Source organism: Dryas octopetala, chromosome 8 (assembly GCF_963921425.1).
Source record: "Dryas octopetala chromosome 8, drDryOcto1.1, whole genome shotgun sequence".
Taxonomy (NCBI): Eukaryota; Viridiplantae; Streptophyta; class Magnoliopsida; order Rosales; family Rosaceae; genus Dryas; species Dryas octopetala.
In genome coordinates, this window is record NC_141373.1 from 9,725,576 (window position 1) to 9,741,970 (window position 16,395).

General features: G+C 37.7%; 2 protein-coding genes across 2 annotated transcripts; one reads left to right on the forward strand and one right to left on the reverse strand.

Moving 5' to 3' along the window:
- The first annotated feature begins 3,163 nt into the window (after nt 1-3,163).
- On the forward strand, nt 3,164-6,069 carry LOC147277012 (AAA-ATPase At3g50940-like). Its single transcript, XM_086253518.1, has 2 exons — nt 3,164-4,459; nt 5,378-6,069. The coding sequence occupies exons 1-2, from the start codon at nt 3,407-3,409 to the stop codon at nt 5,783-5,785; spliced, it is 1,461 nt and encodes a 486-aa protein (XP_086109644.1). The 5' UTR covers nt 3,164-3,406; the 3' UTR covers nt 5,786-6,069.
- Nucleotides 6,070-6,661: 592 nt separating this feature from the next.
- LOC147277013 (TMV resistance protein N-like) lies at nt 6,662-11,669 on the reverse strand. Its single transcript, XM_086255102.1, has 5 exons — nt 10,870-11,669; nt 8,979-10,080; nt 8,542-8,817; nt 7,458-8,414; nt 6,662-7,380 (listed from the first exon to the last, which is right to left on the reverse strand). Exons 1-5 carry the CDS (start codon nt 11,379-11,381, stop codon nt 6,676-6,678), a joined length of 3,552 nt encoding a protein of 1,183 aa, XP_086111228.1. The 5' UTR covers nt 11,382-11,669; the 3' UTR covers nt 6,662-6,675.
- Nucleotides 11,670-16,395: the final 4,726 nt, after the last annotated feature.

The following is a 16,395-nucleotide window of genomic DNA, read 5'->3' on the forward strand; positions in this document are numbered from 1 at the left end:
ATCTGTGAGTACTCCCTTGGCTGATCATTTTAAACTTAGTGCATTATTATCTCCTAAAACTGAAAAGGAGAAGAAATACATGGCTAATGTTCCATACTCTAATTTGGTTGGTGGTTTAATGTATGCTATGGTTTGTTCGCGACCGGATATTGCTCATGCTGTTGGTTTGGTAAGTCGTTATATGCATGATCCGGGTATAGAACATTGGAAAGCAGCTAAGTGGATATTGAGGTATCTAAATGGGACTAGAGATGTCGGCTTATGTTTTGAGAAGGATAATTCCAGTTTTGGAAATTTTGTGGTTGGATATGTTGATTCTGACCATGCAGGTGATTTAGACAAAAGAAGGTCTACTACTGGATACTTGTTTACTATGGCCAAGGGTCCAGTTGGTTGGAGATCAATTTTGCAGCCCACTGTAGCTTTGTCAACCACTGAAGCTGAGTATATGGCTATTACAGAAGCTATAAAGGAGGCTATTTGGTTACGTGGACTGATAAATGATTTGGGGATTTATCAAAAACAGGTGGAGGTTTATTGTGACAGCCAAAGTGCTATTCACTTGGCTAAAAATCAAGTCCATCACTCAAGAACTAAGCACATTGATATCCGCTTTCATTTTGTGCGTGATATTGTGTCTAAAGGAAACATCCATCTACAGAAGGTTGCATCTGTAGATAACCCTGCTGATATGTTAACTAAAGTGGTTGGGAGTGCCAAGTTTGAACATTGTTTGAACTTGGCTCACATTTTGAATGTTGATTAAGTTGTTAGATGAGCAGCTGGAACTTGGCTTCTTGGCTTGGCATGAGTTCTCTTGTCAAGGTGGAGGATGGTGATGATTACTTGTTGATTTGTTAGCTCTCTTGTGAGTTCTCTCTCTGTTGTGAAGTCTGCAGTCTCGCCAAGGTGGAGATTGTTAAATATTGGCTCAATTATTAATTTGGGCTGCAGACCTTTGGGCTTCCTATCTCAGCATGTTTTGGACAACTAGCTTATCTCTAATTATGAAGACCTTTACTATTCCAACGTGGTTTTGGGGAATAGATATAAGAGCATACTTTAAGAAGTCTAGAAGCTTCTGCTGGTGTGAGTTTATTTTCATCTTGTGAGAGAAGCTGTTTTGTTTTTGTGTGAGAGCCATTCATAGAGAAAGCTTGAGAGCTTAATTTGCACTCTGTAATCTCTATCATTTAGTGAATTGTTCCAGCTGCTCCGTGGATGTAGGCACATTGCCGAACCACGTTATATCGTGTGTTTGTGTGTTTGTTCTCTTTTTCTATTCTTGCATCTGTGTTGTGATTGTTTTTGGTGCTTTAAGCACAACATTCGAGAGGGAGAATTTTAGGGCAAACTGATTTGTCAAAGTGAAGCGAAGAGGGTGAAGAGGGTGAAGAGAGGGATTGGGAAGGATATTGGCAAACTAACAATGAAGTAGACAGATTAGACCAACTAATTGACACTCTCAATTGCAGAGAGGGTGGTTTAGCACCTCCAGTGTCAATTAGGCGTCTCCCATTTCCTCTCTCGCATCTGTCTGATTATTAGGGTCATATAATATGTTAAGCTACTCACATTAATTAGAAGGTTTATGGGTTGGATGAGAGAGTGTGCCTCAGCAACTATTAATTATTGCTTAACCCTCCAACTGTTATGCAATTAGTGATTTCACAATAGTGTAAATTCCTCTTATTTCATTTCCCACTGTTTAAGCAGCTGATGCTCATTAGTTGCACCAAGTACCATTTTTAATAATGGTTGGTTAGAATAATTAGTCACCCCATAAGCCATACCCATATACATTACTACATTAGTTAGTTTTCACAAACTAAAAAGGGGGGTGCCATATGGGTCAAAGGCAAAACAGTGTATATTGACCAAATTTTTTAGCAATTACAATCTGCAGCAAATTTGGTTTAAAAAAAGGTGAGCATTGCTCACTTTTCTTGTAGCGTACGTGTGCTTAAAATCATAATGTTACCATATAGATGCTGACCTCCTTGTTGACCCAAATTTTTGCTAAAACGTACTGTTTCTCGGCTATCATGCAGATGAGTATTTTGGGTTCCTATAGGTCCATGTAATTCAGAAAATTCTTTTCCTTGTAGTTTAGACATTTTCCACATTGGATCGATCATTGCACAATTCAGATAAAATTCCTTATTTGCCCTTGATTGAATAAACCACACAAACATGATAAACTCCCTAGTCCCTACCGAAGTTTTTCTCTAGCCGTTAAAACCACAAAGACCAAAATAGAAAGTAATCCAAACTATAAGGGGAAAAATCATAATTTAGCCTAAAAATGGATGTATAGCAAAAAGAACGCAAAGTATAAACAGCGAGTCTTCCACGCTCCAGTGACCAGTCAACAAGTCAATCCGACTTTTGAACTCCTCTATGACCCTGCAATAATGCAGAAAATGGAGCGCCTAAAGAAGATATAATATAGGCAGAAGAAAGAGGGAAAGGTACGTGGAAATGAGAAAGCAGGTGGTGGGAAAAACTGATGAATACAAAATAAAAGTGTACATGGGCCGGTGCCCATGTGACAAATTAAGCATAAAACAACCTCAAAAAGCAGGGGAAGAAAAAATATACCAAGTATCCAGAAATAAATTACCTTAATTATAATTAGAACCATATATGTAAAACAAACTAAATGATTCCCAATTACTGCAAATGCAAAGCTTCAAGTATACATATCCCACGTAATAGCAGTTTTTCATTTGGATTGAATTCGATCTACATCAATTATCAACATGAACTTCCAAATCCTGCGCCTCAGACATGACATATATATATATATATATATATATAAAGCTTCTGTGTCACAGAATTTGTCTAATTTGAGGAATAAATGAAAAAATTTACTAGTTTCTAGTTTCTGATCATTTATGAACATTTTCAATATTTTTTAGTTTCTTTCTAAATTCTTAGTGAAAGTAAGTAAACAAGGTTTCCTTTCATTTTTTCACTAGTAATCTAAAGAAAGTAATTAAACAAGAATATTAGTAGACTCTGGATGGAGTCTCTGCCTCTGTATCCAGCTTCAAAATGTAGTCTGGAATTTGGATGTAGCCCAAACTATAAGAGGCAAAAAATGGAACAGCAAAAAGAGCACCAAGTATTTCCGAGCTGGACAGTGTAGTCACGCTCTAGACTTATAAACAGCAAGTCTTCCACTATCAAGTCAACAAGTCAATCTACCTTTTGATCTTCAAAACGACACCGTCTGAATCCTCTAACGACCCTGCAATGCTCTTCCTCGCAGGCAGAGAAGGCAGAAAGCACAGAAACTTCCACCACCATCTTCAACCTCAGAACTTCCCCCACATTCCACAACCAAAACCCACCTCACAATTCCTCAAACCAACCCCAAAATCCCCATCAAAACCAACCCCAGATGATCACCATGTTCACCAAAAACATGGAAATGCCCTCCGCCAAAACGTTGATCTCCACCACAGCCTCCGTCGCCGCCACCGCCATGCTCGTCCGTTCGATCGCCCGCGACTGGGTCCCCAGCGAGCTCCAACTCTACGTTTCAAAGAAGCTCAGAAGTTTACTCACCACCTTCTCTTCCCAACTCACCCTCGTCATCGACGAGTTCGAGGGTCTCAACCACAACCACCTCTTCAATGCCGCCCAAGTCTACTTGAGACCTACAATCTCACCGAAAATCCAGAGGTTCAGGGTCACAATGCCCGCCAAAGAAAACAAAATTATGGTCTCCATGGAAAGGAATGAAGAGGTGGTTGACTTTTTCAATGGGGTCCAACTCAAATGGAAGTTGGTCTCCAAGCAAATCCCATCCAAGTACATAGCAACCCCGGACTCCGGCGGAGGGCTATACGGGGGCTCCACCGTGAAATCCGAACTCCGGTACTTGGAGTTGAGCTTCCACAAGAAGCACAAGGACTTGGTTCTTGGGTCTTACCTTCCTTATGTATTGGAAAAGGCCAAGGAAGTCAAGGATGAGATCAAGACTTTGAAGCTTTTCACTTTGAAGTATGATCGAATGATGGGAAGAAGGAGAGGGGACATGTGGCAGTCTGTGAACCTTGATCATCCTGCAACATTTGAATCACTAGCAATGGAGTCTGAGGTCCAGAGGAGGATGGTAATAGAGGACCTTGAGAGGTTTGTGAAGAGGAAGGAGTACTATAGGAAAGTTGGGAAGGCTTGGAAACGTGGGTACTTGTTGTTTGGGCCTCCTGGTACTGGGAAGTCGAGTTTGATTGCTGCCATGGCTAACTACCTCAATTTTGATGTGTATGACTTGGAGTTGACTGATATTAGGCGTAATTCTGAGCTGAGAAAGCTGCTGATTTCCACGGCAAACCGATCGATTCTTGTGGTGGAGGATATTGATTGCTCCATTGAACTGCAGGATAGGCTTGCACAAGCCAGGGCTTCCAACCCTCGTCCTCGGGCATCAACTGCTCCAAGAACTGAGGTAAATCATATGTGGTTTCACTTTGTGCTTAATGATTATTGCTTGGGTTGTTTTTGCCTTATTCAAACTATCGTTTACAAGTTTTTGTTGCTAATTGCCGTGGGTTGGATTTTAAAACACCAGGGTCCAGATAGAAAAACCACCTCCTCCCCTGAAACTTTGAGAGGTTGCTAGAAACAAGGGTCATGGCTATTGTGTCTTTGCTTTTGCTAACAATAACTGCAACTTGAGAACTTTGAGGAAATAGGACCCTCTTCATATGATTTGTGCGCTCATTCTGTGGTTATATTCAAGTTATCGTCTTAGGATTTAAGGTTGAGTGTAGAAGCCTAAACGATGTAGTTTAGGATTTAAACACCAAATCAGCACACAAAACATAAGCAGGGTATCTAAACTCACCTTTGAGAGGTTTTTGATGATTAGTGATTGTCGACAAGGAGAGGATAAATGGAAAACGAGATTAAAAAGCTTGCCTGAAATTGAAATGCACATATTGGATGACTTTGTTGTGTACTGATTAGAACAAATAACTATTGTAGGTTGTTACTTTAGCTCGATGTGGCATTCTAGAATTGATTTAGGTAGATGGTTACATACACTGCATCAGCAATGAATTTCTTCTGCTAAAACAAACTGAGTAATGTGTTTATCCTTGGCGAGGAATGTGTTTGCTTTGGATAGATAGTAAAATGAATTCCTCGAAGACTGTCAACTCTGATAGGTAAGCAATGTCCATCTAAAGCAAATACCAGCTAATCCATCAAAATGATGAGAGGCAGAACAAGCTAAAACATCATTGACATGTAATTGCCTCCTATCACGTACTGGAGCATACTATTTGAGCATTATGGTAGTCCTTAATGCATTTCATCCAAAAGATAAGACTCAATTAATTCATTTACATTCCATGCTTTTTAGGTGACTCTGTCAGGATTGCTCAACTTCATAGATGGATTGTGGTCAAGCTGTGGGGATGAGCGGATCATAGTGTTCACTACGAATCACAAAGAGCGGCTGGACCCTGCCTTGTTGCGCCCGGGTCGTATGGATGTGCACATCCACATGTCCTTTTGCACCCCATCTGGGTTCAAAATGCTGGCCTCCAATTACCTTGGAATTACAGACCACACACTTTTCTTGGGCATAGAGCAGTTGATAGCCACTGTGAAGGTGACTCCTGCAGAAGTAGGAGAGCAGTTGCTGAAGAATGAGGAACCTGAAAGTGCACTGAGAGACCTCATTGGGTTCCTTGAGAGGAAAAAGAGAGCAATTGAGGAAGCTGCAAGTAAAGCAGAAAATGGAGGACCTAAAGCAGATATAAAATAGGCAAAAGATAAGAGGGACAGGTGGAAATGAGAATTGAGAAAGACCCAAGAACTGTGGCTGTAAGGAAGAGGTAGAGGTTTAAGACCAAAAGGGAAGGTATAGATTTGAGAGACTAGAAAATCGACTTAGGCTGGTGGTTATATTCTATATCTCTTTTTTTTATTCTATATCAGCAGCTTCTTTCTGTCCATGAGCTACTGGACAATAAGATTGCTTTTCCTTTTTTATTGTAAACAAAAACTAGTATTGGCTATTCTATTATGTAAAGGGAGAAGTTTAGTGTTTGGTGAAATTTTTGAAGATACTAAAATGCCCTTTGCTAAGAGAATTGTTCGGACGTACCAAATTCATTTAAACAATATTGGTAAAAAAAAAAAATCATCCACAAGAAAAAAAATAATTGGCCATGTAACCAGTCCGTTAGATTCTTTGAAAGAATAAATCCAAGTTGATTAGTTGAGACTTGAGACTTGAGACACAAGAAGTAAAGTGAGACAAATAAAGTTTACGGAATAATGACAAGGTGAGACAAATAAAGTTTACCCGTCTAGTATCTTGCATTTTGTGCATATTTTGATTTTCTTAAAAAAAAAAAAAAAGTTGGGTTAAGCAGATTTCCAACTATAAGATCGATGTATTTAGAAAATCGTCTCTCTCTTGTTTGGTTATAGTTTGTTGTTTGTTTTTTAGTTCTATGGAGAAAAATATGGTCTGGGTTTATATATTCCCAGATATGCTGTTATGAATATTTTTCAATATTTTCTAGTTTCTTTCTAAATTCTTAGTATAAATAAACAAGGTTTTCTTTCATTTTATAAATTCTAAAGAAATATAGATGCAAAATAAAATGAAGTTAGACAACTGACAAATGAAGGGTGCATTCAAAAATTTCATTGAAAGTCCAAAACACAAATAAAGCCCAGCAACAACAACAACAAAGAATAGAAAGATTCGAAATAGGAAGTTCTTTGCTTCTTAAGACAAGGTTGTTCTTGTTCATCACCATGATCATCGTTTTGATGGTCACCATCTTCATCTTCCTGATGATGGTGGTCAGCATCTCCGTCGTCTTTATTTTCATCTTCATTACCATCCTGTGGCTTACCAGCCAGGTGGACCCCGCAGCTTTCAAAGAGCCACCCAGACCCAGTTTCCCGTAAGGGTGAGGACGTTCGAAAGGTAACTCGACCCACATAAGGCCCAGATGAAGTCTCTGTCTCTGTCTCTATATCTATCTGTCCATCAAACTTGAAGTCAACAGATGGAATGTACTTTAGCCACACCTGAGGTGTCCACTCTTCCCCTACTGAGTCACTAAAATGTGCATCCCCTACAGGTACGAATTGTCCATTGATCGTAAAATTATAACCAATAGAGCCAATCCTGTTGTAATCTTTAAAAACAACACATAAAGCCAATCCTGTGTCCTCCCAGTATTTGAAATTGTGAGGGATTTCCATAACTACTTCACAGATGCCATGTTCTTCCTCACAGGACTCATACACTTTGACTACCACACCTACATCCTCACGACAATTGAACCACTTGGGAACCTCATTTCCTGGAAATACAACCTCAAAGCAAGACTTCTCTTCCTGTGAATTTACACACTAATTAATCATGTTATTGACGATACATACATATATATACAGAGACAGAGAGAGAGAGTGACCTGATTCAGTAATCTGTTTGCCATCTTTTCCACGTCCAAGCCCAGTTTATCACATAGTCTGTGGCAATTAGACAAGTCCATCCTTGCAATGTGCTGTGTGTCATTATGTTCCAATATCTTTGACAACGATGAAAATGTTTCCAACGATGTGCAATCAACCACTGATATCTGTCTTATACTTGGTGGAAGTTCAGGAATAACTCGAAGCCTCTTGCAGTAATTCAAGTCAAGCTTCCACAAGTTCACAAATTTGACAATGCATACTGGAAGACTAACTGCACAACTGTTTCCTGATAAATCGAGAATTTTTAATGTGGAAAAGCAATCAAGATTCTCCAGGAAATCAAAGTCTGATAAATTGCATCCACTGAAATTTAATTCATATAGCTTGGGAAGTGCTAATAATCCAAAATTGCCATGTGGAATGTTTGAGTTAATTGGAAGCCCTGAAACTTCAGACTTCAACTTATAATTTGGATCTCCAACAAGTTTTGGGCACCCACTGAGATTAAGATACCATAGATGTTGCAACTCATAAATACTCGGTGGCAGATTTGTGAGGTTTTCACATCCCTCTGCATATAAAATTTCAAGCCCAGTGACATTCCCAATCGATGAAGGCAATTCTTTTATGCCACTGTATTTTAAATCCAAACAACTTAAGAATTCCATCTTGTCCACAATTTCTGGAAAACTCTCAAGACTTTTGCAACTCCGAAGACTAAATTGTTTTAGAAATTTCGAGCAAACTCTTGTGGGAAACATTCTGAGGTTAGAGCATCCCTCAAGATCCAATGTAACAAGTCTTTCAAGGAAGCCAACAGAGCTATCAACCTCCTCTAAACTTGTACAGAAAGGTAGACGCAACTCCTCCATGTTTCGCATTCCGGACAAGTCGGGAATTTTTGTAAGGAAATTACAGCCTCGGAAATTTAGAGAATTCAGCTTTGTGCAAAGCTATGAGACAAAAAATAAAAAATAAAAAAAGGATCATATGATAGGCTTCGAAAAAACTTTACAACGTAATCAAAACAAAAACAAAAAATCACAATAATAATATATGGATGAAAATAATTTAAAGTACCTCAAATCTCTTCCCCAGATGTGTGATACGACTATTAGGCATATTGAGCACAACAAGTTCCTTTGGATGAAAATTGGCTGGAAAATATTTTAACTCACATATATACCAATCAATCAACTTCAAGCTGTTGGGGAGATAATCAACGCATCCAGAAAGGCGTGCATTACAATTTATAAAATATCTAAGATTTGTCATTCCTGAGAAGCTTTTAGCATTCAACCGTATCTCATCTGGTTCAGGAAGCTTTAACTTAATACCTTTAATTTTATCTGTTCCCTAATATGAAAAAATATATGTTATTAGTAAAGCAAGTCCTTTATAAAAATATTTAAATTCTTTAAAATTATAGTTAAATTTCTAATATGTTAATAAGACAATAATATATTAGATATAATCTTTCTTTTCTAATTGAATAAAACAATATATATTCTACTTACTTTATTTTTCATTAGAACATTGCACACATCTTTGTGAAACCACAATCTACTTCGTTCTTGCTTACGAGGTGATTCCTGCCGAACTATATCTTTACCCATTTGTTCTAGCAAACCATGCATAGAAATCCTATTGTTTTCATCAAGAGTTATGATGGCATTTTGTATGAGTGCTTCAAAATAATCTCCATGAAAATCAAGGTCATCATCTTCTAGTATTTTTCTCAAATAGTCTTTTTCTTCACCGTTGAAAAAACATGCAATGTCAAGGAAAACTTCTCTCTCAATATCTGTCAATGATTCATAACTTATTCGGAGTGTATTTTGAATAGAACTAGGAGCAATTTTGTAGGTATCTAATGTAGCTTCCCAACAATCTTTGCCTTCAGCATAACGCAAATGAGAGCCTAGAAGTTTTAGAGCCAATGGAAGGCATTCAGCATTCCATATTGCACATTGTGCAAGTTCAACAAACCCTTCTGGAGGTTCATTTCTTTCAAAGGCATGCCAACTGAAAAGCTCAAGAGCTTGTTGTTCATCTAATTTCTTGACCTCGTATATTTTCTTGATTCCATGATGAATTAGCAAACTCTTATTTTTTGTGGTTATAATAATTCTACTGCCCTCACCAAACAAACCTGTATGATGAGCTAAATCGCGTAACCAATCCAATTCATTCACGTCATCAAGAATTAAGAGAAGCCTTTTATGGCTCAACCTTTCCTTTATAACTGTAAATCCTCTATTAAAATTGATCTCCTTCAAGTTTGGGTCTCCTAGAATCTCATAAAGAATAGTCCCTTGTAGTTGGGCGATCCCTTCATGTGACTTTGACTTTTCTCCAACATTTTCCAAAATACATCTACCTTCGAACTTATGGCCATTTAAATTAAAAACAGCTTTAGCAATTGTTGTCTTGCCTATTCCAGGAGTTCCCCATATCCCAACTATGCGACGATCATTTTCCCCAACACCTAAAAGTTTATTCATATCTTGTAGACGAGACTCTATTCCAACTGGGTACTTGGCCACCTCCAGGTTTGTGTAGTTTAGTAGTTGGACTGAGATCCATTCAACAATTTTGTTGATAAATTCAAATTCATACCTACAAGTTTAAAAGCATATGTAACATTTAAGGAATCAACATTGTTCTATATCTGCTAAAAAGAAAAGAATATAAAAATAAAAGATGGATAAAGAATATGCAGGCCCATCAGCAACAAGGTTTTGCTCCCTAAAAATATGCCTAATAGGGCAGCTCCATTCTCTCCGGACGAATTATTTTTATTATTATTATTAAAAATGCAAAAGGCTTGAGATTTTATTAAGTAGGAAAGGGAAAGAAACACTACTTCCATAAAACCGAAGGAACAAGGATAAAATATTATTGTACGTCTAAAGGATTTAGTGATTGGTTAGGTCAGGTGATACAGTAATTGGGGTTAACTAGTCATTTTGTGGAAATTAAAGTAAAAATGCTACTGTGGTAGGCAGTGAACGTAGACCAAGGAGCCAATTAAACCACTTTCAATCTTGGTGTTGATTATATATGTGAATGATTTTATGTGATTGAAATATTTATTTATGTCCTGGCCAAAAAAAAAAATTTATTTATTTATGTATTTAGATATTTATTTATGTTTTTTTATTATGTTAATTTGAAGATTTTTGGTAAATTGATATGGGTTATGGGTATTATTATTTTGTATCATATTACTACGTCTGTCCTTCGGAGTGATTAACTTTCGAATCTTATACTAGGAAAACAAAGATTTTTTTTTTTTTTTTTTTTTTTGAGGAAAACAAAGCTTAAAAAGGAAGATATATCATATATAGCCCTCAAATATAGAATATGTAAAACAGTAAATACTATATTTAGTGGTTAGAAACATACTCCCCCTCCTTGAAAGGCCATCCAGATAACTTTGATGCCTGTTGAAGAGCTCTTGTCCATCCACGCACCTTCTCTTCGTTATCCTTGAATTTGATTTTATGGTCAGCAAGTGCTTTTCCGAAACTACCTCTGAGATGTCCTATATCTGAGGGTTCCATCTTGTAGAAAATTGGTAAAACTATTTGTTGCTTTGATTCTCTACAACGAAGAATCTCAAGGAGTTCATCCAAGCACCACTTTGAGGACGCATAGTTTTCGGAGAATATGATAACGGAAATCATGGACTCTTGAATTGCTTTGGGAAGCGTCCTTGATATTTCTTCTCCTCTTGTAAGGTCAATATCTATGAAGGTTTTAATTCCTTTCTTATCCAAAGCATTGTAAAGATTTCCTGTAAAGCCATAGCGAGTATCCTCACCTCGAAAACTCAGAAAGACATCGTATGTGCATGAATGTTGGACTTGGAGGGAAGCAGAAGAAAAGGAGGCTCCTTGATTGTTGATGGAAGCCATATAGCTAGTTTGTGTTTGTGTGGGTATAGCAGATAAGAAAACAAATACCTCAAAGAGTTTATATCAGGAATTGTGCCTTCAGCCTTGCAAAGACAATAAATGTGAGTACATGAAGTTAGGTGGGATCAGTTCATGATCAGGAACTTTCGGTGCACCTTCCAGTCTTGTGCGACGATATTAATTTCATTACTATAGCAGTTTTTTGTGGTAATTAAAGTAACCTTAAATTAATATTGTGGCATGACAAGAACTATTTGCCGACAGACCCAGAAATTTTTTTTTTTAGCAAAAAACAGACCCATCCATATAATATATACATGTTGTATTTAGAAATTTGTTATGGGTTTCCTTCAAAAAAACAGCCTCTACCATTATTTCTACATCTTATAACGAATCCATGAGGCACGATTAGTAGGTGGGTCTCTTGCTCCAGAGCTATATTATCTACATCTCGTGGGTGGTAGAAATAACGAATCCATTATTTCTACACTTATGCTATTTTAATTTTTAAGTGGGTGGTTAGTTGTTTTCGGTTGTAAAAAGAATCAATGTTTTAAATTTGAAAAAGTAAGGCACCAACAGTTTGTGCATTGATGACATGACCAAGCCATGTCATTTGTATTTAATTATTTTTTGATTTAAGTTATCCGCATTATTAATTATAAGTTAAATAGACTCCTTCTATTGAGGTATACCTCAACTTATTTATGTTAAGGTATACCCTATTAGTGCCCACATGAGTCGTTTTGTATCGATCCGAACCGTTCATTTTTTACATCTCCATTAATAGATCATCTTTGTAAAAAATTAGCCAAATCGGAAATCATTTGCCTATCTAACTTTGATCAAATAAATGGACGAACCAAATATTTTCGATGAAACCGTCCATTTGTTTTATCAAAGTTAGATAGGCAAATGATTTCCGATTTGACTAATTTTTTGCAAGAATAATCTATCAATGGAGATGTAAAAAATGAACGGTTCGAATTAACACAAAACGACTCGTGTGGGCCCCAACAAGGTCATATCTCAACATAAATAAGTTGAGGTCATACCAGCCAGGTGGAACCCGCAGCTTTTAAAGAACCACCCACTACCCCTTGGGTAGGCATAGGTAACTCGACAGACATAAGGCACAGATGGAGTCTCTGTCTCTCCATCCATTATAAGAAAAACATATTTGGGCGATGAACATATATTCGTCGCCCAAAGTAGTTTTGGGCGACGAACAAAAAAATTTGTCGCTCAACATCATGCAAATTTGGGCGACAAACACGTCCGTCGCCCAAAGGGACTTTGGGCGACGAATACCATGTTCCTCGCCTAAATTTACTTTGGGTGACGAAATGATGTTGTCGCCTAAACTGAAGCGCCAAAAAATTAATTGACAAATACATTGGGCGACGAAATTGCATATTCCTCGCCCAAACTAACTTTGGGCGAGGAACATAGAATTTCGTCGCCCAAACATATTTTGGGCGACAACAAATTTCGTCGCCCAAACGAACTTTGGGCGAAGAACATACAGTTTCGTCGCCCAAAGTACTTTAGGCGACGGAACATATTTCGTCGCCCAAATTACTTGGGGCGAGGAACATGTTCGTTGCCCAAAGTATTTTGGGCGACGAAATTCTATGTTCCTCGCCCCAAGGCTCATTCCTTTTTTTTTTTTTTTGTACAATTATATGTATGCTATTCATACAATGCGATTGTGTTTCCAGCGATCCGAACCGTTCAACTTTTAATTCCTCATTGAAAGATCAACATTGCAAAAAATTAGGATTATTGGAGATGTAAAAGTTATGTAACAGTGCTTGAATGTATGAACGATTAAGAATTTGCTAATACTAATCGATGGAGTAGATGAATTCCGATTTGGGCGATTTTTTGCATGAATGATCTTTGAGTATAAACGAATAAAATGAACGGCTCCGATCATTGAAATTACATTGTAGTCTTCACAATTGTTGAATCGACAAAGTTTCAACAAAAAAGCTATAGAATTATACTCTTCAAGTGTATTTGTATGTAGAATATCACTTTTCTATTGTGTTTTTAACGATCCGAACCGATCTTTCTTAGTGCCCCACTCAAAGATCATCTTTGCAAAAAATTATCTCAATTGGAGATGTAGAAGTTAGATTTGGCATTTAGGGTGTATGAACGATCTTGATTCTTATAATAATAATCGAACGTGTAGATGAACTCCGATTGAGCCGATTTTTTGCAGGGTTGATCTTTGAGTATGAACATATATGATGAATGGCTCTGATCGTGATAATCACGTTGTGGTATTCACAATTATTGAAGCTACAAGGTTTTAACGAAAAAGTTAATAGAATTTTATTCTTCAAGTGTAAAAATCGTTCATTTATATGTACAACCTTATATGTCGATCGTGTTTTCAATAATCTGAACCATTCATTTTTTAATTCCCCACTCAAGGATCATCCCTGCAAAAAATTAGCTCAATCGGAGATGTAGAAGTTAGGTAACAGTGGTTGACTTATGAATGATCGTGAATTTTCTAATACTAATCGAAGGAGGAGATGAATTCCGATTTAGCCGATTTTTTGCAGGGATGATCTTCTAGTATAAACGAATAAAATGAATGGTTCTGATCTTAGAAATTACATTGTATTCTTCACAAATTGTTGAATCGCCAAAATTTCTACGAAAAAGTTAATATAATTATACTCTTCAAGTGTATTTATATGTAGAAGCTCAGATTTCTGTTATGTTTTTAACGATCCGAACCGATCATTGGCTAGTCCCCCACTCAAAGATCACCCATACAAAAAATTATCTCAATCGGAGAAGTAGAAGTTAGGTTTAGCATTTAATGTGTATGAAAGATCATGGTTTTTATAATCATAATCGAACGGCTAGATGAACTCTGATTGAGCCGATTTTTTGCAGGGATGAACTTTGCGTATGAACATAGATGATGAACGATTATAATTGTTGTAATGACATTATTGTCTTCACAATTATTGAATCGACAAGGTTTGAACGAAATAGTTAATAAAATTTTATTATTTAAGTGTAAAATCCACTGATTTATATGTAGAACTTTATATGTCGATTGTGTTTTTAATGATCCGAACCGTTCATTTATTAGTTTCCTACTCAAAGATCATTCCTCCAAAAAATTAAGTCAATTGGAGATCTAGAAGTTTGGTATTGGAGCTCGAACGTATGAACGATCATGGTTCATACCAAAAATTAACTTTGGGTGACGAACTATTCGTCGCCCAAAGTCTGAAATTATGGCTTGATAAAACGGTGCCCTAAAGTCAAGGACTTTGGGCGACGAAGATGGTTCCGTCGCCCAAAGTTTCTTTGGGCGACGAAATCATGAATTCCTCGCTTAAAGATGCTTTGGGCGACGGAATCATGTTCGTCGCCCAAAGTCGTTCAATTTAACCCATTTATGGGTTCAATTCAGCATTTCACTCACTCACTCTCACTCCCTCTCAGCTCGCACCTCCTCATCCCTCTCAGCTGCGCCTCATCCTTGCTCTCGGTTGTCGCCTCCTCCCTGCTCTCGGCTGCCGCCTCCTCCCTCCTCCTCCTCCTCCTCCCTCCTCCTTCCCCCGAAACCCAAAACCCCCCCTCCTCCTCCCTACTCTCGAAACCCACCCCCCCATCGGCAACTCCCACCCCCCCGAAACCCACCCCCTCCACCCGAAAACCCACCCCATCCTCCCTTCTCCCGAAAACCCACCCCCCCCACCGAAACCCACTCCCCCATCGGAGACCCACCCCCTCGAAACCCACCCCCGAAACCCATAACCCACCCCTCCCGAAATCCACCCTCCCCCGAAAACCACCCTCCCACCGAAACCCACCCCTCCCCCCCGAAACCCACCCTCCCCCGAAAACCCACCCCCACCGAAACCCAATCCCCCCCCACCCGAAACCAGCTCACCGAAACACAAGGTAATTTTTTTTTTTTTTCAATTTCTGTTATTTTAATTAAGTTTTGTTATTTTCTGTTTTTTATGTTTTCTAATATTGTGGATTTTGCATTTGTAGGATTGGACAATTTGCACTTGTTGTGAATTTTGCATAAATTGGTTGTGAAATTTCTGATTTTAGTGGTAATTAGTTAATGTTGTGGTTTTTTTTAATTTAGTGGTTTGGTTGTGAAATCTGAATTTAGATTGATGTTGGGTTAATATTTGACAATGATTTTTTTTTTTTTTGTGAAAGAAGGATAATGTTGCATTTGTTGTGAAGGATAATTGCATTTTTGGTGAGGTATGTGTTTAATTTATCTTTTAGTTAAGTTTTTGTATGATTTAGTATTTAATGTTTCATATATAATTGTATTAAACTTTTTTAGTGAATTAGTTTGTATGTTAAAATTAATTATAAAATTGATTAGTTAGTTTGTATGTTCTTAAATGCTAAAATTTAATAGTTTGTTTGTATGTATGTATATTGTTAGATTAATTATAGTTTAGTTTGTATGTTATATTTAATTTAGTTGTAATTGCAAAATTCTTGATGACATAGTCCAGCACTCCTCGAGTACTGGGTTAGGTGATGTGGCACGAAGCGCCTGTGCGAAGTTATCAGTCGATAACTTTGTACATTCAACTCGTCGTGCGAAGTTATCAGTGGATAACTTTGTACACTAAACTTAAATTCACCTTAGACTCGTTCGAGAGTCTGTTGGATGCGCGCATGAACGCTGGGCGTGACTGCGCTCCAATATGATTCTTGAATTGTCCAAATTACCAATAGACAGTTTGGGAGTGCACAATTATGTGTTGTGGTTAGCGGTTCATGTAACGTGGTTTTGATCTGAGAAAATTTCGGCAACATCTCCCTATGTGTTCTTCGAGTGCATACTAGACATTTGTTTTAAATATCTACGTCGTGCACTTGGAGAACCATAGGGAGATGCTGTCGAAATTTTCCCAGATCGAAACTACGTCATGTGAGCCAACAACCACGACACATATGTGCATTCTCGAATGGGATAGGGTCTTTACCGGAGGCATAA

Excerpts from the sequence above, each read along its gene's own strand:
- LOC147277012 (XM_086253518.1), top strand. The coding sequence starts at position 3,407 with ATGATCACCATGTTCACCAAAAACATGGAAATGCCCTCCGCCAAAACG. Across the intron at positions 4,460-5,377 it reads CAACTGCTCCAAGAACTGAG|GTGACTCTGTCAGGATTGCT; the intron begins GTAAATCATATG and ends CATGCTTTTTAG.
- LOC147277013 (XM_086255102.1), bottom strand. The coding sequence starts at position 11,381 with ATGGCTTCCATCAACAATCAAGGAGCCTCCTTTTCTTCTGCTTCCCTC. Across the intron at positions 10,081-10,869 it reads TGGCCTTTCAAGGAGGGGGA|GTATGAATTTGAATTTATCA; the intron begins GTATGTTTCTAA and ends TTAAACTTGTAG. Across the intron at positions 8,415-8,541 it reads ATCTGGGGAAGAGATTTGAG|CTTTGCACAAAGCTGAATTC; the intron begins GTACTTTAAATT and ends TTTGTCTCATAG.